This window comes from Papaver somniferum, chromosome 3 (genome assembly GCF_003573695.1).
Source record: "Papaver somniferum cultivar HN1 chromosome 3, ASM357369v1, whole genome shotgun sequence".
NCBI lineage: Eukaryota > Viridiplantae > Streptophyta > Magnoliopsida > Ranunculales > Papaveraceae > Papaver > Papaver somniferum.
The window spans coordinates 229,267,576-229,292,600 of record NC_039360.1 but is presented as its reverse complement, the minus strand read 5'-3'; the positions used below and the strand labels follow the sequence as shown (position 1 = coordinate 229,292,600).

Sequence of the window (25,025 nt, the reverse complement as noted above, 5' to 3'; positions counted from 1 at the left end):
CGACGTGGTATATAAATTATCGAGCACGCCGGTACCGTATTCCGACGTGGGTTATAAATTACGGACTACGCCGTTACCGGGTACCGGCTTGGAAACTTACATATCGAGCATGCCGGTATCACTAGAAAAACATCCAGAAATTAGTCACTTTGGTAGTAGATTACCAGCGTGGTTTAAAATTTATCGAGCATGCCGGCGCCTCTTTCCGGCTGCAACCCTTATGTAACGAGCATGCCGGTATTACCCATTCCGGCATTTATGTTCAAGAAAATACAATGCCGTACTTTTAAAATTAGGTCCTCTTTTTCAAGTTTAGTTCTGGAATGCTGACACTTGTTTCCGGCTTTGGTTGTTTTGGCGGAACTGTCGTCGAGCATGCCGGAACTTGTTTCCGGTGCTGTGGAACTTAAGCATTTTGAATGCCGGCGCTTCTCGTGTAAAGAAAACTTACAAATACAACATTTTACTAGAAATCTAAATATGTTCAAAAACCAAACAACTGAATCGTGCTTAAATGTTCTTTATCAAGGTTCCATAAACCAAAAGTAAACCAAACAACTAAAGAGTTCAACCAAAAACAAGTTAGAAATTGTTCAAAACATAACAACCACCATCCAAATAACGAAACACAACTATAGAGTTCATCACTTGGTATTTTGCTTCTTTGCAACGGTTTCCTTCCTTGTTTCCCCAAACAAAGCTCTTTCACTTGGGTCTTCAATTTTATCAAGATTTTCCACGACTTCCTTCATTTCTTCAAGGGATAGTACCTCTCCTTCCTCGTACTTGCAACCTAACACCTTCTTCAACTTTCCAAGCTGACTCCGCTAGTTTCGTACATACAACACATAATTAGTAAATATATGGTAATATAAAATTATTTATACATTAAACGACTAAGCAATTAACAATTCTTACTAGCAATCCAACGGTCTTATTAACTTGGGCCAGCGTAGGTGGTGCCTCTAAGGAGTTGGGACGGGAGTGTTTTTCTGGGGTGGAACTTCGACGTCTTCCGGACGTACAACAAAAGGATGTGACCATTCCAAGTAACTACCAATGTAGTCGGGATCGGCTTCACCACCGTTGTTCACAAGCTCCCAATTAGTAGTATCTACCAAACGACATGGTTCCCTATCCCTCCAATGTGTTGGTTCTGGAATTGGATCATACTCTACCCTCAACCTTGTGGAACTTGACATGGACACAAAAAGGTCAAGTTGATACCATTCAGTAGAGGCTGTCTTGAAGGAGGGTAATTGCTTGTATCCAAGTTGCTGCATCACACTTCGAGGATCATCCATAATATATCCATTTGGGTGGAACAAAGGCCCTTGGTAAAATGCAACGTTATAAAACCTCTTGTATTGGCGGTTCTCTCTAACCTCCTTGAAAGGGTCGAAAACAACATCTTTGGTAGTCATCGCGTCCAGAGACAATCTCATTTCTGTCAGTCAATGATTGTTACCGGGCTTCGGATGGCTGTTGAACTCGTATCTTTTGGCTCTAGGCTCCTCGGGGTCATCAACGGGAATAAACTTCAAGAAGGGGTTGTCCTTGAACAATGTTGGGAAATGTTCATAATCCCACACCTATACAAATGTAAAATGATACATATAAAAATCAGTAAATTTTGTTTCTAAGTTCATGATAAGGGTACATGTGAACAATATAAATACATAAGTTTAAAACAAAATTACCTGGAGTAGAGTGAAATTCCCAACAAATTGGTTTGCAACCGCCTTAGAGGCCCTTCTCATCTCCTTCATCAAATGTGTCATTGCCACGGTGCCCCATGAATAGGTAAAGACCTCTTCCAACAGATCCAAGTATTGAAGGTAGTTTGCACTAACCCTGTTGCTACTAGTGTCAGGGAATACCCTAGTTCCCAAGATGAATAACACGTAAGCAGCGGCTGTATAACGAATTCGTGCGGGGTCCCATCCATCCTTCAAACTTCTTTCCTTTGTGTTTCAAACTTCTTCTTAAGCAGGGTCAGCTTGATGGTCTTTGTCCTACTAACCTTAGAACATAGAAGCTTTCCTGAAGTTTTGTAGTCCCAACCAAACAACTTGTTAGTAAGATCGTGAAACTTCGTCCATTCTAGCTCAAAAGAATGATTATCTCGTTCTGCAATTGATTTGCCGATAACATTCAAGCCTAGAATGTTCTGTGCATCATCAGGGATCAAGATTATATATATTTGGTACAAAATTTTGTTTTCGATTTCTTTCAGGTCAAGATTATTGTATTAATCATGTATTTCGATTTATGGATGTAATTGAATATTATGTAATTATTTTCAAGAATCAATAAATTCTTGGGATTTCATGCTCCTTATTCCTTCAAAAAAAAAACCCGGAAAATGGGTCATTTGTCCAAATATTTTTAAAACATGGTTCTAATGGACGAGTAAAAATTAGTACGGGTGAAATGGACACCAAAAAAATAGCACTTAAAAACAAGAGAGGATGAAACTGGATGCATCCTGATGTAAATTAAAAATAAGAAAAAGTATTTGAAAATGGGTAGAATGAAACTGTTTATATCCTGGCTATTTTTACGTTTTTGTCCATTTAAACAGTATCAAAATCTAGATGTCTTTTTTACCCAAAAATTATTGATTTTGGTCTTTTTAACCGATTTTGTGAAAAGAAAAAAAAACAGACGAGAAATTTCATTATCCACACGGGCACGGCGAGTCAAAAGAATCGACAATGCTGGCTAAATGGGCCTGTCTATTAACATAAAAACGTCGTGTTCAGTTTGGTCTTGAATCTGGACTTTGTGGGCTTCTGGATTTTCGTTGATTCGGGTGTTCCCCCAACCCGAAAATAAGAAATGTACGTTATAACCAGGTCAAGGACCTCAAGGTGTGATGAAGAACAACTGATTCCATACCTCTATATTCTCACTTAACAATTTCGGTATTCAAGAATGACCGAGTTAACTGACCGAGTGAGTGCGAGAGAAACAACCAAAGAAGAAGAAGAAGAAAAGAGTCAACATCATAGGAGGGTAGTTGATTTTTCTACCACTTCAACATGACAAGATGAATAACCCTAAAACAATATCCAGTTTTGGTAATCAAGTTGTAAAAAATAATTTACAGTGGCAAATCATCATGAAAAATGTAATTTCTCCTTAATTGCTCTTATTATTAATATTATTATTAGCAGGGATTCCAGTGAAAGAAACTCTTCCAAATCCCAAATGCCCAACTTGATAAAATTCCAACCATACTCTTTCAGCTTCAACTCTAGCACAGAAGTGCTCCCCATTAACATTATTATTCCCAATCGGAATCTCAATGTTCCCTTCAACTGAGACCAATTCCATTCCTCCTCTACTACATTTCTCAACTCCATCAATAATCACACCATGAGGAGGAGGAAGAGAACCTTTATTTCCTTTACCTCCTTTCTGTTTTTTCTTTTCTTTTAATACACATTTCTTTTTGATTAATCTCAAACCTTTTCTTCCCATTGTAAAAGGTACCTTAACTAAGGTTAATGTGAGAAAGTTTAAAACTGCGCAAGGACAACAACAAATGGCAACAAAATCAGCAACAACGGTTGCACTACATGACTTACAAGTTTGCCCTGAACATTCAATGTTTAGATCTGATACTCCATCATCATGGACTGGGTAACGGCTTCTGGTAATTTTCCTCAACCCCGTCGCTGATCTTGTTGACGATCCTGATCCTTCGTCACTACTAGTTCTTTCTAAACTGCTAGGAACTTGATTAGGAGATGGGGTTTCCACCATTGCTAATTCCTGCAAAACCCAAGTCTAGAATATCAGAAATATGTTGTACAATTTATAGTGTATGTAAAGTGATCATGATTGTAGAGAGATACAATTACTGGAATGGAGGAATATGAACCACAACCCACCTCTTTGTTGTTTATTATTCCCGGCCGCACACTTTTTCCGGCCTTACTCGTGGAATACACTTCCTACCACCGTCGTCCGAATACGCTCTAAATGTTCAGTGACAGTGATGATAACCTCATTCTTGTTCTGAAAATAGAGAAAGACGTCTCGTTAATGTTTTATAATTAATGTGATACAAATTGAAAGAGTTTTATTGGTGTGGTGGACAAAGCAAAATACAAAGATTATCCATTTTTAAGACAAAAGGGAAAAAGGGGACCATGTTCCAATTTGATGAAAGTTGGCAAGTATAATAGCACACCAATCATACACATCACTTGACTTGATTTTTCGCTTTGCGACAGTTATCCTCAGTGGAATCATCATGAACCATTCATGACCTCTCAGCCTCAGGACCAAAATAACAAAACAGATACCTTCTTTTTTTTCCTTTTATCTTGTGATTGGCTGATTTCTCTAGTTATGGACTCAGTTAGTCACTTGATGAAAGGAATATAACATATGCCGCAAGCAAATATCTGACCAATGTGAGGATGATATACATGATCCAAAAAAAATATGCTTTTTTCAACACTAATGCTTGGATGACTGAGGGAGAATGCAATTTTTCCGAGGACCGTGTGAGAGAAGCAGTGAGACACAATAAAAAAAAATTCGTACCCCAACGATATATTCATTGCTCGGACTATCACTGGATTTTCTCACTGAATTATTTTCAGGAAAATTCCTCGGCCAATCTTAAATAACTTTTTCTACAAAGATCCACTTATGCTCGGTAATGAGTAATTTAAGACGGAACGAGTAAAATCTTGAAAAACATTGGGTGAGAGAATCCAAGTATAGTTTGGAAATGATTCCATCATTGAAATAACTAACGAGCCGTTGAAGGATTCCAGTTTTGTCACACAAGAATTTTCTTGGTCAATCATGCATTTTTTTTTTGTTTGGTAAATTTCTACTTTAAAAAACACAGTTCCAGAGGAATTAATGCAGGAGAGCAGGGGCAATTTTAATCTATCATTGCCAACTTTCACTGCCAACTTTTTCAGTTAAAACAGCAGAAAAGTTTGGAGGGACAAACTTTTTTTCAGCAGTTGGAACTTGGAACAGTTTTCATAAAGTCAGATATGGTTTACTTACTTACAACTCAGGTAAAACCTAAAAGACACCGATACCCCTCAAATGACCAAATCTTAAACCAACAACAATTTTCATGCTTTCATCAACAGTAAACATATTTTCCATCAAAACTAGAATAAAATAAATTAACAGTAATTCAAAACCCTCCGTTTCCTGACTATTTTAGCATACAAGAATCAAACAGTGTTAACACAGTTAGATTCAATCCAATATTCTTGATTTTGATTGGTGTAGTTCTATCGATCCACTGAAATAAAAACTTGATAATAAAATCTGCATTTATAGAAAATAAAAACTTACCTGAATGAGTAGTAATTGAGAAACAACAAAACCCAGATTCTCTCCTGCTTCTGCAAGTTCTTAGAAATGAAAAGAAACTGATCCAAATGTGAGAGACAGAAAGACAGACTTCAATAGTTAATGATTCTTGAAGAAAAATTCCAATTTTGATGATGATGAAAATGATGAACTAGTTCTTAATTTGTTTTCTGAATCTAGCATATATTATCCTCACTTCATTCAAACTTGCACACTTTCTCTCTCTGTATTGAATTTGTTGTTGTTTTGGATGGGGAAGGGGTTTATATTCCATCCATTTATTTGTTTAGTTACAGGCTCTGCTGTAGGAGTAGTGGATGAAGATGAAGGGTTTAATATTTTTAGTAGATTAATTAATTCTTTATTAAATATAAATTAATTACATTATTTTTATTACTAATTTAATGTCTTCGTCACCATCATTTCCCGATGACAGCGAATATCGGTAATTGTCTAACCCTACTTTTTTTTAACTTCCCCAGCCGCTGGATTCAGTTTACACGTGTCAGAGAGACATGACAAATCTACTGACTAATTTTTTGTTTTAATTTTTGAAAAATAAGATGTCACATGGAGAGACGGGGTAAAAAATTAATAAAACTGGAAAAAAAGGGATAGAAAACATAAACATTAAGCCCCAGTAAATATGTTCATGTGCAAGCACATGAGATATTCGATTTTGTTGAACTCAAGTGATTTTAGGGTATATTTCGGGGTGAGTGGTAAATTTAATTGAAGTCAACTTTTACTGACTCAAAAAAGATTTTTTTTTCTATGCTACTGGCAATTTGTGACGATGAATGGATGGGGAAAAAAGGAAAACTCTAAAACTTGGACAACTGTTATTGTCCAGATATGAGACAATGAATCTGGACCGTTAATCATTCTCCTCTTCACCCTATTACTAATCCCGACGTTAGAATTATTTCCCTCTCAATCATGAAGATTGTGCCACCTCATGTTCAAGATTTGGACCATCTCCTGTTTTCCTAGCTATAGGCGGGTCGGGGAAAAAATGTTCTTGGCGAAACGGGAAAAGGAGAAGAAAAGAATAAAGAAAAGACAATATTTAAAGTTTGGACAGAAAAAAATATTGCAGTATACTGCTTGGTCTCAGTCAAGGCCGTGTAAGTTCACTCTGTATCTACGTGGCAGCATTTATGGGAAACAATTTGCTGCCATGACCGAGAGAGATGCTTTTAAAATTCAATCTAAAATCAATAATATATGAAACTTTAAACTGGTTTCAATATATAATTTTTCTTTTACTTTTTTTTTTCCGGTAATCGGGAATGAATTTGGTACTGATGGATTTTGAGTTGAGATCAATGGTATTATTATCTAGCAAATTTATCACTATATTATGGTATTTTATTTCGGATTTTGAGGAATTGTTATGTAAATATAGAATTTTGTTTCGGAAAACTTTATTTTTTTGTTTATGTTTGTTTTGAGGTCGCTAATAAATTTTTCGAATGAGTTTGTTTCTTCAGTAAGAGGATAAAAATATTTCGCCCAAAATTTTAAAGATCCAAACAAATCCGGATGTCCTAAATCCCTTACATTCAATATGAACTCAAAACAATATAAAAATATGGTTCTGCTTCTTTTCTTAAGAAATTTTTGTTATATAATCCTTATTCCATTTTCGTTTCCTTTTATGTTTCCTAACTTATACATTGAACGACCAAAAATAAACAAGATTACTGTCCCCAACTATCATCCCGGAAATGGCCTGGCCCCGGGCCATGAATTTTTTTTTTCTTTTTTCTTTTTCTCGATCAAGAAAAAAAGTTTATTAAAGAGAAGAAAGAATTACAAATAAGATTTACAAGCAAAATGAAAAACCTAGAGTTTTCCAAACGATTGAGAAAAAACAACACAACTAAAGCTACGAGCCATGATGGCCATGAACTAACACCGTGGGGTTACCTGCGCAAAGAATCCCAACCTACCAAACCAGGCAACTAGTCTTGGTGGGCTACTAGCTAGCTAGGAGTAACCCACTGGATGGTGTTGACTCCATGATTGAAAAGGTACAGATTTATATATATCTGACGTGTATGTGATGGTACATATCAGTAGAAAGTACTGAAAGGTAGGTCCACAATCATTTGCTGAGGTCCTACTTAGCAACTGCAATATCTAACCATAATTGGGTCCGTGGATGATGGAGATTGGAGCCGAATCTCATCAGTTCAAATTGTTCAATCAATTAATGAAATACATAAACAAAGTTATTAGTGTTAATCCCTTTTCTCTCCAACTTTGTAGATTAACTCAATAATGCATTTGAGAACCAGACAGAATCTATCAACTACGGAAGGATCCCGCACCACAGATAAGCATGGTTGGTATCAATTTAATTAAGCTAAATCAATACCCTCGAATCATAATTATGCTTAATGAATTCCAAGCCTGTTGTTGGACCATGAAATTGTAGTTGCTGCTACGTATTGCTTCCTTCAAACAATGAAAAAAAAAAGCGGTATGGAACTTCATATACTTCTAGAAAAGAAATACTATTATTTTCCGGTTTAGCCTTTTTTTAAGTTAAAATGAAAAGAATGTCATTCGTTATACGGAGGCAATATTTCACAACGGGAGCATGCGTAGAGTAGTGTTGTTCATCCGCAGCTAGACAATTTTAGCGAAGAAAAAAAGTACGAAAAAGAGTCATTTATCCAAATATTTTTAAAACATGGTTAAATGAACGAGTAAAAATTATTATGGGTGAAATGGACACAAGAAAAAATAACAAGGATGAAACTGGATTCATCCTGACTTAAACTTAAAAAATAGAAAGGATGAAACTGGATGCATCTTGATGTAAATTAAAAATAAGAAAAAATTATTTAAAAATGGGTAGGATAAAACTGTTTACATCCTGATTATTTCTACATTTTTGTCCATTTAAACGGTATCAAAATCTAAATGCTCTTTTCACCCAAAATTGTTGATTTTGGTCTTTTTAACCAATTTTGTATTGGTTATGCTCAAAATTAAGCTAAAATCTAACCAATTTTAACAGCTAATAAATAGTGATGCACTCATTAAAACATACTATAAAAAATGATCAAAATTTCCAATACCTTTTTCTAGTACGAGTATAAGAAAAGTATCTTTGGAGAATCTTGGGTCTTGACATTCTTTCTTTTACAATTTCTCTATATTTTTGTAAGGAAATCTTGAGAATAGATGATTTCTTTCTTATTTATAAGAACTAAAATAAAATTAGTTGTCGTTTGGTTAAACACTTTGCGCGTAGAGATGTCCATTTCAAAGGAGCTGTATCAACTTTGCTAGCAAACGTATTAGTATCCTTGTCATTGTTAATAAAAATAAATTTTTTTCTTTTTTCTTTTCTGTCTTCAATACTTTATGACCGTCGATCGCGCTGATTACTTCTCCAGAAACCTCTGGTTAGAGTTTAACCTACTGTTTATGGGTGACACAGTGACAGTATATTGTAGTGATATTAATTTCACAAAATTGGTTAAAAAGGTCAAAATCAACAATTTTTGGGTGAAAAGGACATTTAGATTTTGATACTGTTTAAATGGACAAAAATGTAAAAAATAACCACGATGTAAACAGTTTTATCCTACGCATTTTTAAATACTTTTTGTTATTTTAAATTACATCGGGATGCATCCAGTTCCATCTTGCTATTTTTTAAGTTTAAGTCACGATGAATCCAGTTTCATCCTTGCTAATTTTTTGGTGTCAATTTCACCCATAATAATTTTTACTCGTCCATTTGAACCATGTTTTAAAAATATTTGGACAAATGACCCATTTTCCGCATTAATTTCAACATCTCAGTAACAAATAGAGGAGATTAATTAACAACAGAATCACAGATATTTTGCTTATCTGGTATCTGCTATCAATATAAAAAGATAGGTGAATTTCCAAGCAGATACCACCGAACTGGCGTATCCTCTTATTTCCAATGAAGCATACGCGTTCGCGTTGAACATCTCGGTCTTTTATGTATACGTCCATGATTCATTGTTTTTCTTTTTGATCGGTTACATATAAAGACTTAAAAGCCTAGTCAAATAAAAATTCCGCATTGAACGGTGAAGAAATCCTCACTTCCTATTGGTCGAAATAATATTTTAGTGGTTTTTGTGAAATGAGAGTTTTGGCGAGAAATCTTGCCATCATTTAGTCGATTTAAATATTATGGGGTGATATAAACAAAAAGAAAAAAGAAATTTACCGTGTATGGATTTTGTGGAAATCCAAATTCAATTCGGAAATCAGTCCCGTGCCACAAAATTAGGATTCAAAGCTACATTAAGAATCCAAAATGTAGAAAACCTAAGGGAGAACTCTTACCGGGGAAAACTAAGAAAATCTAACAGAAAACGGAACCCATAGGGAAATTGGGAGATGGAGAATGACAAGCGGAACCCATCGTTGTTAATGACTTGAGGGTTCTCAAAAGTTGTATAGATTCATCTAGAGTTATAAATGGGTTGTATTTTTACGAGCACACCCCGGCCCAGCACGTTAAAGTTTGAGCCCAGTCCAGCATGTGATTTAGCCAAGCACGCCCCAACACGTTAGTTTTGTGGGATGTGCTGGGCTAGCCTAATTGACACAATGGCACAGCACAACACGCGACACGGATAAGCACGTGGCCCAGCACAACACGTTAAGAAAGCACATCATAACATGCATAAAACATTAAACAACATAGCACAACAGATCACATTTTGAATATATTTCACGAAAGAGTCTTTATTCTAGCAAGTTTTCGACGTCTTATCATCTTTATGTTGACTTATTTTTATAACAACACATATAATACCTAAATATTTAGAAAATATTTACTTTGAAAAACTTAAAATAAATGTGCCCGGTACAGCACAACATGGAACGACACAACACGTTTATTTTTTTTGTACAACATAGCACAATATGCTGTCTAGCACGACACAACACGACACGCCTTAATTTCTGTCACAGCATGCAGCACGTGACTTCGTGGGCTAGGTTATGCTGGGACGGCAGGTTTTACACCTCTAGATTCATCCACTTATCGAAAATAAAATATGTGTAAGAAAACTAAAAAGAAGGTAAATTTCTTAAGTTTTATGTTTTGTTCTTTTGATATTTGCATTGTTAGATACCATCAAAACATATATATGGCTACTGTTGAAGATACGTCGACCTCATACCTTCACGGTGTCATATTGTTGTCCTCAATTATGGAGTACGATCTAGATTATCACTTTGTTCTCTGATCTTCGATCAAGTTTCCAGCGAAGTCGTAGTTTGGTTTCCTAATTTTCTTCTAAGCGGGTTGTGGTTAATGACGGTTTGGGAGAGAATCAAAAACATGAGAGAGAACTATCTGGAGTCTATTTTGTATTATCTGAATGAACTTATTTACATCATCATCCTTTATGGATATTTATACATGATATGAACACGAAAATTACATGTAGATGACTAAGCACGTCACATCTTGGACATGATAGTTTCCTACTTTGTTCTTGTACCGACCTGAGATAGCTTTCTAGGTTTCCTTTCAGCTGACAGTATCGAGAATCTTCTCAGCTTCGCATCTGGACTCAAGTCTTTCGTGCCTAACTCCATATCTCTTCCTTGTTTGGTCGCCTATGGCTCGGTCGTTGGACATATGGTTTGGATCATCGGCGTGTGACCTTGAGTGATATTTCATATCTCGGCTGTATTACTCTTCAGCTGCCAGTTCTTGGGTAGATGCTATAATTGTTCATCTACATATTTACTCCAGTTTAATTAAAGTAAGCTTGCAGACTTCTTTCATTAAACTCTAGTTTCATTAAAGTAACCCTAGGTTCATAACTGAAAAATTGTAATAAGAGTAATCGAAGAAGAGAAAGAGAAACAATACCAGTAACAATATGAATGAATTGAAGAAAACAAATTTGATCAGAAATGAATCACCTTCATCGTTATCAATTATTTTTCTTCAAGTTCCTATGAAATTAATAAGTTGGAGAAACGAATAAAAATGTATTTAATCGATTGGAGTTTGATCGAAATGAATCACCTTCATCCTTATCAATTACTTTTCTTCAAGTTCCTCTGAAATTAATAAGTTGAAGAAACGAATAAAAATCATTCATAAGAATGACGATGGGTATTTAATCGATTGGAGTTTGATCGAATTTGATTGAGTTTTCTAAAAAAGCGGGGGTGTAACAACCACACCCAATATTTCGTTCGGAAATCTGTATGGAATAACTCTAATATAATTCCAAGAGAATCAAATAGACAGTCGGACTCAATCTTGGAAAAACATCAAAGAGTTATATCTCAATTTCTCAATATAATCTGCAATCGAACAGATAGAAATATGTGAGCCTGATTGATATGAGAAATAACTTGAACGGTATCAAAAACCAATGTTCAAGTGTCAATCAACAACCAAAGGTCGAATTTACTAATTTATTGAACTACGCACAACCTGTGATATTTCAATTATATAAACAGATATAATACGGAAAAGAAATAACACAGACATCAGAAGTTCTGGAGGAAACCGCAAATGCAGAAAAACCCCGGGACCTAGTCTATATTTGAACACCACACTGTATTAAACCGCTACATACACTATCCTACTACAAGTTAACTTCGGGCTGGAATATAGTTGAGCCCTAACCAAGACTCACACTGATTAATGTACAGTCGCGTTCCTTACGCCTCTGAATCCCAACACGACTCCACGCACTTGATTCTCTTAGCTGATCTCACCCACGACTAAGAGTTGCTACGACCCAAAGTTGGAAACTTGATAAACAAATCTGTCTCCCACAAAAATGTCTATTCTGATAGATAAATGTGTCTCCCATAGAAATACTTATGAAGTTTTCTTCCTTCTTATCATAAATCAAGGTGCACAAGAACCGATTGATAATCTAGTCTTATATTCCCGAAGAACAGCCTAGAAATATCAATCACCTCACAATAACTTAACTATATGGTAGTAGAACATGTTATTGTATCACAAAGAATGAGACGAAGATCTTTGTGATTACTTTTTATATCTTACACATCAGAGATAAATCTCGAGCAAATTTTAGAGAAGATAGTACTCAACACGATAGAACAAGTAAGATCAGAAAACGCAATTATAGAGAAAATAGTGGATCTGGCTTTAGAATCCCAATGAAGTTTTTAAGTCGTTAACCTATAATGGTTTTAGGAAAAACCTAGGTTAAAGGAGAATCGACTCTAGTCGCAATATCTGTCCACCGTTAGATGGTCTAGCTTGTCACACAGAAATGAAATATACTTTCATTTAGATATGGGTATCCATACCTAAACGTGTATATTGAGTTGTCTCAATAATAGTTAACCAAAGTTAGCCATATGAACACTTTTGTCTTAACCACATTCATATAACACATCTAGATCAACTATGATAATCAATCACTCATGAAAGATAATCAAATGAATCTAATTGTGTTTCATAGTTCAATTGTTGACAATCACATAGAAGTATATACGATCCAATTGAAGAAAAATCAGAATGATTCATAATGTACAAATTACAAGAATCATTTCATGAAAAATTAAGCCACGGTTTGCAAAGATTTCATTCCTTATTTCATAAATGTATTTGTTCATGAGTATGTAAACATACTAAACCAATTTTATAACTTTGACAGTTACGCAAACTTTAGTTCCGGACTTTGGCCTTGTCCAACAGTTTGAAAACGGGTACGTAAACTGTCGTCCCGGAGCTAACTCAGGTAGAACCGTTCGTATACTGGTATGCAAACTTGGTTCCCGGACTTTAACAGCTAAAACCATTCGTATATTGGTATGAAAACTTGTTTTCTGGACCTGAATCATACCTACACAGTTTGTACACTAAGTACGCATACTATGATGTTTTCCAGACATAGGTTTTAGTTCTAAACTCCTATTTCAATCATGAGAGCAAGGAGGAGCTTCAGCCTAGAATTAATGAACGTGTGATCATTAGGATCCGGCATCAATGGCTAAGTTTACACGCCAACTCCAGTCACATCAATCCAAGCTTATATAAGATCGATAACTGCTGCAAGTGGTACAATACAGTAAGATAGTGCAGCTCCATTCTCTTCCCGCGGCCGCGCTTCCTTCCATCTAACTCGTGAAAGATCGATATGGAAGCTAGCAACTAGCGTAAGCCTCGTCAGCATCGCTGATCCATCAAAAATCTCCAACAACATCAAACAATACCAGCGCCCTTTAGAAACTGCTAGTCGTCTACGAGGCTCCACGCTTCTGCTCGTCGGTACAGAGAGGATACTTATCTCAGAGCAGCCAAAAATCTACTTTCAATCAACCATGAACAAACGGCAGAAGTAAATAACTTTCGTTGATCACGGAGCCTCTTGTGGCTTTCCCAAAATCACCTCCGCGTCTGTGAATACTACTGCCGATGGATACCAGCGCGTTTCTCCCACATCTCCGACTAAACAAGGTAACACCAGCGCTTCATTCCCCCTCTCTGGCGACATCAAACTACATCAACACAATCTTAGTTCCTTTAAGGATTGGAGAAACGACATGAGTAACAAAGGAGAGCGCCAATGCATTAGAAGGGCCAAGTCATCAAGCTTCTCTAACATACCGAGTTAGGGAAGTGTTGTTAACTAACAGGTTATGCAGATAACCTCTAAACAATGCATAACTTGTTATGCAGTCAATGTTGGATCTGCATAAGGTGTTATGCAGTTAAACAATGGGTGATGCAGGGTATGTGTTGTTAACTAAACAGATTAAAGAAGAAACACAGTTTAACGTGGTTCGAATATAGACTACGTCCACGGGATAAGAATGATTAGGGTTTCTTATATCAATGGAGGTTTTACAAGACGTGTATATATATATCTTATACATGCCACATATTCGTATACATAGCAACATATCTAGAGAATATTTTCTTGCAGTGTAAGCCAATCATAAATAGAGAAACCAAATATTCTCCTTTGTTCCAACACTCCCCCTCAAGTTGGTGCGAAGATATCAATGGAGCCCAACTTGGATAGAATTCCATTGAATTGCTTGACAGGTAAACCCTTAGTAAAAACATCTGCCAGTTGTTGATGACTACGAACGAAGGGAGTGCATATTACTTTGGCCAATACCTTCTCTCTAACAAAATGACAATCCACTTCTATGTGCTTTGTACGCTCATGAAAGGTGGGATTTGATACGATTTGTATCGCTGCTTGATTGTCACAGAACATCTTAGCTGGCTGAGGTGACAAAAAACCCAAATCTTTAAGTAATGCTCGCAGCCAAACAATCTCACATGTTGTTGAAGCCATGGATCTGTATTCTGCTTCATCACTTGATCGAGAAACAACATTCTGTTTCTTGCTTCTCCATGTAACCAGATTACCACCAAAAAATATGCAATACCGTGTTGTTGATATACGATCAACTGGACATCCAACATAATCAGCATCTGAATATGCTGTTATACAGTATCTAGAAATTTAATAGGCTTCATTCTTTGTCATCAAAACTCCTCTTCCTGGTGATCCTTTTAAATACTGTAGAATCCTAGTTACTGCATTCAAATGTTTAACACGAGGTGTATGCATATAACGACTGACTAAGCTTACTGCATGTGCTATGTCAGGTCTGGTAACAGTGGGATAAATTAACTTGCCTACTAACCTTTGATATGACCCAATGTCACTTAACACATCACCATCATTATCAAGTTTGTTGCCATTTTCTGTAGGAGTATCACAAGGCTTTACTCCCATTTTTCCTGTAGCCTTCAGCAGGTCCAACACATATTTTCTTTGATTCAGAAAAATACCCTTCTTTGAGTAAGCAACTTCTAATCCCAGGAAATACTTCAGTGTTCCTAAATCCTTGATGTCAAATCTGGAATGAAGCATTGCTTTAAGATTTCTAATTTCTTGTTGATTGTCTTCTGTTATCACAAGGTCATCAACATACACTAGAACTATAGTTGTACCGAGATTACTTCTTTTAATAAACAAGGAAGAATCGGCAGAGCTCCTTTTGAACTTATTCTGGATGAGTACTAAACTTAGCTTTGCATACCATGCACGTGGTGATTGCTTTAAACCATATATTTCCTTCTTAAGCTTGCAAACCATATTTCTCTCTCCTTCTCGAGGGTGTCCAGGTGGTATACTCATATACACCTCTTCGTCTAGATCACCTTGTAAGAATGCATTCTTCACATCCATTTGAAACAATTTCCAATCTTTATTAACTGCAAGAGACATAAGAACACGAAACGTATTCATCTTTGCAACTGGTGCAAAGGTTTCTGTGTAGTCTTCTCCATATCTCTGAGTAAAACCTCTTGCCACTAATCTTGCCTTATAACGCTCGACAGTTCCATCACTTCTGTATTTAATTTTGTACACCCATCTACATCCCACAGTCTTCTTCCCGGGAGGCAGCTTGACAATACTGTATGTATTATTTACATCTAAGGCACGTAACTCATTCTCCATTGGTTCCCTCCATTTTGGATTATACTTTGCTTCATTGTAGTTTTTAGGTTCTTGATGATTGGATATAGCACTTAGAAATGCAGAGTGTGACGAACCTACATGATCATAAGTTAAATGTTCTTGTATAGGATACGCAGCGGAATGATATGTAAAGAATTCTTTGTATTTCTATGGAGCCTTGTTATCACGACTTGAGGTTCTGACAATTGGTACCACTGGTTGATGATCTTGTGGAACCATAACCGCAGTTTCTGGAACTTGATGTGACACATCTTGTAGTCCTGTATTATCATCAGTAACACTAACATTATTGTCTGAAGCTTCTTCATGAACTGCTTCATTATGCACATCCAACACTGCATTAGGTACGTCCACCAACTCTACTCCATCACCATTATCTCTGTGGGAATCTGTTGCAGTAGGTATCTCATTAATAACTGGAAGTGGTGCCAAATCTGTATAACACTCCCCCTGAGACCGACTGCCAGAATCACACTGAAAATAAGCCACTGTTTCATCAAACACAACATCACGAGAAATCTGTAGCTTTCTAGTGGGTGGATGATAACAAATATATCCTTTCTTTGTAGATGAGTAACCAAAGAACACACACTTAGTTTCCCGTGAATCCAGTTTATCACGATGCTTAGCCTGTAAATGTACATAACAAACACAACCGAAAACTCTGAGATGAGAAATGCTAGGCTGATGTTATTTTAAAACCTCTAATGGAGATTTGAACTCAAGAAAACGACTAGGCAGACGATTGATCAAGTAAGTGGCCGTCAGAGAACCATGAGACCAGAATTTCTTTGGAACATGCATCTGAATCATAAGAGCACGGGTTGTTTCCAGAATATGACGAAGTTTCCTTTCAGCAACACCATTTTGCTGTGAAGTACCAACACAGCTAGTTTGATGGATAATACCATGACTACGCAAATAACCTGGAAGAGGGCCTTTGACAAACTCAGTGCCATTATCTGATCTAAAAATTTTAACCTGTGCATCAAATTGGTTGCGTATCATACAATGAAAATCCGCAAATACAGATGAAACTTCAGTTTTGGATTTGAGTAAATAGATCCATGTAGCACGTGACCAATCATCTATAAAGATAACAAAATATTTATACCCATCATAAGCATCAATTGGAGCAGGACCCCATAAATCAGAATGAATTAATTCAAAAGGCATTGTAGCTCGAGTCACAGAGTTAGGAAATGGAAAACGAGATTGTTTAGAAAACTGGCAAACATCACAGACTTGAGACTGAACAGAAAATGTGGGAAAAATCCTAGACAAAACACGACTGGAAGGATGTCCAAGTCTTTGATGATAAAGAAACTGCGGAGTTGATCTTTGAGTGAGACATGCCATGTCACTAGAGCGTAACAGGTACAATCCATGAGAAAAGATGCCTCTACCAATCGTCTTCTTCGTCTTTCGATCCTGAAAGATGACCGAGGTAGGGGTAAATGTAACATCACAATTCAGAGAATTAGTGATTTGACCAACATAACAACTGAGTAGGAAACGAGGGAACAACAAGTGCATTAGATGGCGGACAATCTGGAAAAAAATGCACTTTCCCACTGCCCATCACAGGAGCAGTAGAGCCATTAGCAACAGACACATTTTTATGAGAGCTGCGAATAAATGCATGAACTGACGAAGGATCATTTGCCATATGATCTGTAGCTCCTGAATCAATAATCCAAAATGGCGGTTGGAAACAGGCGTAGTAAGAAAGGCTAGCAGGTTACCTGAAGTATGGTTGGCCTTGCCTTGCGCTCATTCTTATTACCCAACTGGTGAAAGAAATCCTTCAACTGGTCTATAGTAAAGGATGAATTATCAGCTACAGCAGCTCGAGCAAGCTTATTTTTGTCAAAATTAGCTTTAAGATGAGGATAAATATCCCAACAACGATCCTTGGTGTGACCAGTTTTATTACAATGATCACAATGAAAAACTTCTCTCTTACCCTTAGCACGAGAATTCTTGTCCTTATCAAATGGCATGGCTCGCGTTATCATCTCTGGAGCTCAGAAGAGCACTGGATTCAGCAGCATCCAGGTCTACAATGCTTTTAGAAACAGGATTCATAACTTTCTTACGTGTCTCTTCACGCTGCACAGTCGCACAGACACTAGACAAACTTGGCAATTCAGCACTCATGAGAATAGTGCTTCTAAGAGATTCATACTCTGATGTGAGGCTACTGAGCACATCAAAAAATTTATCCTCCTCAACCCTCTTCAAGAGAATTTTGGCATCAGTTGTATGAGGACGATATGTATCCAGTTCATCCCACTTCTTTTTTAAATAACCAAAATGCTCAGTAAAACTTTTCGTACCTTGTGTAGCCTCAGCAATCTCACGTTTCAGCTCAAACACCCGAGTAGCATTATTCCGTAAACCATACAGACTAGCAACAGACTTCCACAAATCCTTTGCAGATTCTGAAAACGAGAAAATTTCAGAAATATGTGGTTCAATCGACTGGAGCAGCCACGTGCGAACCAGTTGATCATCAGCAATCCAATCTTCATACTTTGGATCTTTAGCATCTGGACAAGTACTATTCTCACCAATATACCCAGATTTTCTTTTACCCCCAAGAGCAAGAGCAGCAGCCCTAGACCAGCTGACATAATTGACATCATTCAGCAAGACAGAGGTTAAACGCAAACTAGTATTATGATCTGATTGTGACATAGTAAACACACAGAGAAATGACACTTGATTACATAGAAATGGCCAGGATCGTTAACGATCCCTTGATACCATGTTGTTAACTAACAGGTTATGCAGATAACCTCTAAACAATGCATAACTTGTTATGCAGTCAATGTTGGATCTGCATAAGGTGTTATGCAGTTAAACAATGGGTGATGCAGGGTATGTGTTGTTAACTAAACAGATTAAAGAAGAAACACAGTTTAACGTGGTTCGGCTATAGCCTACGTCCACGAGAGAAGAATGATTAGGGTTTCTTATATCAATGGAGGTTTTACAAGACGTGTATATATATATCCCATACATGCCACATATTCGTATAGATAGCAACATATCTAGAGAATATTTTCTTGCAGTGTAAGCCAATCATAAATAGAGAAACCAAATATTCTCCTTCATTCCAACAGGAAGAAATGTAGTTGATGCCGCTGGAAACATAGACGGATGGATGAGCTTGAAGTGTACGGGGGTGCTAAGAAGATTTTTTGGCGATTCTTCTAACCATGAAATGAATAGGGAAGAACTGAACACAGAGCTGCTAAGAAGAAATAGTTAGACATGCGCATCATACTCGCTTAATGTCCAACACCATGAAACATATCAGACTTAGAGCATCCACAGTGGGCGAGTATAACCAAAAATTTGGGATGAGATCGTAACGCAGTGGGACGGAGTAAAGATTAAATCCCAGCCAAAGATCAAATCCCAGATCATATTTGGTCGCGACCAAATACCAAATCCTAATATAGTCGGGCGTAAATTTAAAGTACGCTTGTTGCTGGGCGGACACCCAACCATCCGCCCGTTCACTTACTCATCAGGCGGGCACCAAACCATCCGCCCCATTCAAAATGAAATTCATCAGGCGGACACCCAATCTTCCGTCCGTTCACATTTCTTCAGGCGGACACCAAACCATCCGCCCCATTCAAAATGAAATTCATCAGGCGGACACCCAACCATCCGCCCGTTCACTTACTCATCAGGCGGACACCAAACCATCCGCCCCATTCAAATTTCGGGCGTAAACCAATTTTACGCCCCATTCAAGCGTACACCAAATTTACGCCCGTTTTCGTGCGGTGATTAATTTTACGCGCGACCAAATTTGGTCTTCTCCCCATAACGTCACAGTACAGATTAAACTCATATTTAGTCTTTTTTTTTGGTATTTGATCTTTGAGTTTAGTCGTACCATTGCAGTCGCTCTTAGTGATCTATAAAGCAAGTTTCAAAACAAGTCGAGATGAATTTCAGAGACGATTACAAACGGTTTTGAAAAGGTTGGAAGGCGCCGCGTGCTAGACCAAAAGGGGCGACACGATTGCTCCCGCTCCAAACAAATATCTCGTTTGGTACCCCTAACTTGACATATTTTAATTTTTGATATTTGGTAGAAAAACAGATAGAACAAACTCTATTCAGTGGCACATGTTCCATTATGATTAACTAAATTATTATGCACTCTTCTGGGTCAAGAATACATTTGCATATTCGAAATACATCTCATATCTAAAAAGCATGAAACGTAAACGAAGCATGAGGTGTAAATAGGGGGAGGTGCTAGCCGCCTAGCCATGTATATATGGTGTCAATTTGTTAAACGCACTTAGTTCATGTTACTATTGTTGAATCTTTGACCAATTATTATTTAAGCTAGGTGCTTGCCTTGACAAGATCTGTCACGATTTCCTATTTTTTAAATTCGCATTTGTACACGCCGGTGAAGTAAATGAAAAGGATCGGCCTGATTTCCTTCTATGGGATTACCATTATTTATTTGACAAGCATGATACAGTATTTGAAAGATTACCACGCGCCTTTTGAGATTTGCTTTGATGATTCCTTCACAAATGTTTTGTTTCACGTGTATGAATTTTATGATCGGCTATGCAACACAAAAATCTAGTAACGTGCTCCGGACACCATGTTAGCAAGGGTCCATAGAGGTTTCTTGAACAAATACGTATCTATATAAGGTCTCGGGAATGTCAAAAACTCCTGATTGACTGATAAATTCACAAAAATCCCAAAGACGTCTGATTGACTGACAAATTCACAAAAGGTCTCACGAAAGCCAAAGGCACCTGATTGACTGACAAATTCACAAAAGGTCTCAGGAGAGCCAAAGGCGCCTAATTGACTGACAAATTCACAAAAGGTCTCAGGAAATCCAAAGGCGCCTGATTGACTGACAAATTCATAAAAAAAGGTCTCAGGAAATCCAAAGGCGCCTGATTGACTGAAAAATTCACAAAAAGTCTCAGGAAAGCCAAAGACGCCTGATTGACTGACAAATTCACAAAAGGTCTCAGGAAAGCCAAAGGCACCTGATTTACTGAAAAATTCACAAAAGGTCTCAGGAATGCTAAAGGCGCCTGATTGACTGACTAATTCACAAAAGGTCTAGGAAAGCCAAAGGCGCCTGATTGACTGAAAAATTCACAAAAGGTCTCAGGAAAGCCATAGGCGCCTGATTGACTAAAAAATTCACAAAAAGTCTCAGGAAAGCCAAAGACGCCTGATTGACTGACAAATTCACAAAAGGTCTCAGGAAAGTCAAAGGCGCCTGATTGACTGACAAATTCACAAAAGGTCTCAGGAAAGCCAAAGGCACCTGATTGACTGACTAATTCAAAAAAGGTCTTAGGAATGCTAAAGGCGCCTGATTGACTGACAAATTCACAAAAGGTTTCAGGAATGCCAAAGGCTCGTGATTGACTGACAAATCTACAAAAAAAAAGGGAATAGGCTCGCCCTAGCCCATCGTATACAAAAAAAAATAAGGAGGGAATACGCTCGCCCTAGGCCATCCTCTACCGAAAAAAAGGGAAGGAATAGGGTCGCCCTAGCCCATCCTCTACACAAAAAAGAGGGAATAATCTCTCCCTAGGCAATCCTCTACAAAAAAGGAGGGAATAAGCTCTACCTAGCCCATCCTCTACAAAAAGGGAGGGAATAGGCTCTCCCTAGCCCATCCTCTATAAAAAAAAAGAGAGGAGGGAATAGGCTCTCCATAGCCCATCAATAGGTTCTCCCTAACCTATCCTTTATAAAAAAAAAAGGAGGGGTTAGGCTCTCCCTAGCCCATCCTCTACCAAAAAAAGGGGAGGGAATAGATTCGTCTTAACCCATCCTCTACAAAAAAAAAGGGAGGGAATAGGCTCTCCCTAGTCCATAGGAACACCCTATCCTTTACAAAAAATTGGGTAGGTGTGTTCACACGCCTCATCCCCCTCGCCGAGGCATAATACACGCTACCAACTTGTGGATATCCTGTATTATCGTCCTTAGCTTGTGCCCCACGTGCGAATGAAATAGTGTTTGTGTGTTCATCATATTCATTACGCGCTTTGTCTTGAAGAATCAGTCTGAGAACCCATAACATACCCACTTCCTCTCTCAACACCAACAGGCGCGCCGATTTGTCCTGAAGGTAAGACGGGGATACAAGCTAAAGACATTCTCAACCATGCGGAGCAGTTAGAGAAAATAAAATAATGAGGCTAAGTGAATTCTAATCCATATATTCATCACACTTGCGGTGAGACCCACAAATTGGGATGATAATACAATCCAAAGGTCTAAGAAAAGGTTCAGTCATTTTATGCAAAAATTCTCGGAAAATGCATATCCAAACACCCGCACGCATGACGAAAATTTCTTGAAAAAACTATCTTATTTCATATATTCCTCAAACTTGCAGACTGGGGACTCGACCCGAGAAGACAGTACAAGGGGAGCTAGGGTGGAACACAATATGACTATCAGGTTATTTGACAATTAACTCAATAGTCAGGGGACTAATGTTGATACATGAAAAATATCACCTCTTAGGCAGGCTAGTGTGCCCCTAAAAGGGAAGCAAACCCAACATGAAACACGGGGACTTGGGGATAAAGCCCAAGTCCACTAAGAAAGTATCCATAAGATGTAAAAGACAAGGGAGAAATTAATAGGAAAGAATGAGGTTGTATTAGAAAAGGAATGACATAAGTAGTAATTAAGGAGGTTTAGGACATGTGGCATGATATCATAAAAGGAAGTGCTTTTGAAGAGTCTATATAAAGAGGCATATAGTACAATAGAAGGGGATACTTTTTCTCTCTCATTCTCTCTCTCCTCTTGAGAATTTGGTGTGTTGAGGCTAGGACTTGTAGAACCAAAATTCACCCCTCAACAATCACCATTTATAATTTTCCCTCATCATCTTCGCTTATCCCTTACAAGGGCTCTCAACACTTGTTGACAACAACCAAGTCCAAGCAATGCTTGAACTTGATACTTGCAACCGTCTTTGTCAACATGTCTGCAGGGTTGTCCGTTGTAGGAACCTTAAGCATGGTTATCTTCCCTTCTTCAACGACATCCTTGTCAAGAGACTTAATTTATTCAATCATAGAAGTTCCCCATTTTGCTGATTCTTCACCGCTGATTGCTTCTACATAGGTTCTTAACTCATCTCTATCTATGCCCTCACCCACTGCAAGTGCATACGCAACCAAATCAGCATGGCCATATCTCTGAGGTGGTATGATTTCCCTCCTCACTCTATCTCTAGCAAGATTGTACTCATGATATTGTGCTTCATATTCCTGGGACGACTCTTGCACAATTTCTTGATCATCCTCACTAGAAACAACAGTCTCATTGTTTCCTTGAACTTGCATCTGAAGTTCCAGCTTTTCACCTAGCTCCATCTTATCACCAACACTCTCCTCAACTCTTCTATTTAGTTCTTACTTCTTTGGATTCAACATCGATTGCTCATCAAATGTCACATCTCTACTAATAAGAAACTTGTTTGATCTTTCTTCGGGACACACCATAACCTGTAGCCTTTCACACCCTTCTATACCCAAGAAATATACACTTCTTTGATCTAGGATCTAGCTTCCCCTCATTCACATGAGCATAGGCTGGACATCCAAAAACCTTCAAGTCTTCATAGTTAGCATGTGAACCTGTCCAAACTTCATTTGGAGTCTTACACTCAATAACAGTCGATGGAGATCTGTTCACTAAATAAGATGATGTAACCCAGCATTGGAGAGCATGCACCATGCTTTCTCCATTATGGTTCTGTTCATCCTTTCTGCAACACCATTTTGCTGTGGTGTTTTTCTGAATGTGTGGTGTCTTATAATCCCTTGCTCCTTGAAGAAATCATTGAACTCACCCTCACAAAATTCCAAACCATTGTCCGTCCTCAAGCACTTGATTTGTCTTCCGGTTAGTTTCTCAACCAAAGTCTTCCACTGCTTGAACTTGAAAAAAGTTTAATCTTTGTGTTTAAGTATGAATATCCATACCTTCCTTGAGAAATCATCAATGAATGTCAACATATATCTACCACCACAATGTGACTCCACCCGAGAAGGACCCCAAAGATCAGAATGAATATAATCCAAAGTTCCCTTGGTGTTATGAATAGGTGTACTGAACTTGACTCTACACTGCTTCCCAAAGACACAATGTTCACAGAAATCAAGCTTACCAGTTTTGTGACCACAAAGAAACCCTTGCTTGCTCAAAACAGCTAACCCCCTCTCACTCATATGACCTAACCGCATATTCCACAACTTGGTAGTATCGTCTTCTGAAATTGAAGAACTTACAACTGCATCACCTGTAACAGTAGTACCTTGCAGTGTATAAAGACCATTAACTCTAGTACCTTTCATGATTGTAAGACTTCCTCTTGAGACATGAATAACTCCACCTCCACCTTGATACTTGCAACCATTTGAATCAAGTGTACCCAAAGTAATCAAATTTCTTCTCATATCCGAAACATGCCTAACCTTGGTTAATGTCCTAAGAATACCATCACGCATCTTAATTTGAATTGCACCCACACCCTCCACTTTACAAGTGACATTGTTTTCTATAAGAACTTTACCGCCTTCTCGAGCTTGATAAGTAGAAAACCATCCTCTATGAGGACACATATGAAAAGTACAACCCGAATCAAGAATCCACCGATTATCCGAGCTTTCGGTATAAACCGTGAGAACCGTTCCATCATCACTTTCTACTTCAACGTTTGCCGCGGTGCCTTGGTTAGTATCCTTCTCAAGATTCTTCCTTTCCGGACAATCCTTCTTGAAAGGACCTACTTGCTTACAATGAAAACATTTGAATTCGCCCGATTTAGATTTAGACCTTGAATTTGATCTACTTCTATCTAAACCATCCTTTTGCTTTCCTCTCCAAACAACCCATCTCCCAAATTATCTTTACCATCAATACCGGTCATCTTCAACTCCTTGGAGTTCAAAGCCGCATTAACGTCTTCCATGGAAATTGTATTCTTTCCATACATTATGGTATCAAAAATGTTATCATAAGATGGTGGTAAGGAACAAAGCAAGCCTAATGCTTGGTCTTCATCTTCAATTTTGACATCAATATTTGCCAAAT

At 37.7% G+C, this 25,025-nt stretch overlaps 1 protein-coding gene across 1 annotated transcript; it reads right to left on the bottom strand.

The window, feature by feature from the left end:
* Nucleotides 1-2,998: 2,998 nt before the first annotated feature.
* LOC113362239 lies at nt 2,999-5,620 on the bottom strand. Its single transcript, XM_026605179.1, has 3 exons — nt 5,341-5,620; nt 3,900-4,026; nt 2,999-3,780 (listed from the first exon to the last, which is right to left on the bottom strand). Exon 3 carries the CDS (start codon nt 3,769-3,771, stop codon nt 3,145-3,147), a length of 627 nt encoding a protein of 208 aa, XP_026460964.1. The 5' UTR covers nt 3,772-3,780; nt 3,900-4,026; nt 5,341-5,620; the 3' UTR covers nt 2,999-3,144.
* Between the last annotated feature and the right edge of the window lie 19,405 nt (nt 5,621-25,025).

What these genes read in the sequence shown, in the direction of transcription:
- LOC113362239 (XM_026605179.1), bottom strand. Translation starts at nt 3,771, where the DNA reads ATGGTGGAAACCCCATCTCCTAATCAAGTTCCTAGCAGTTTAGAAAGA.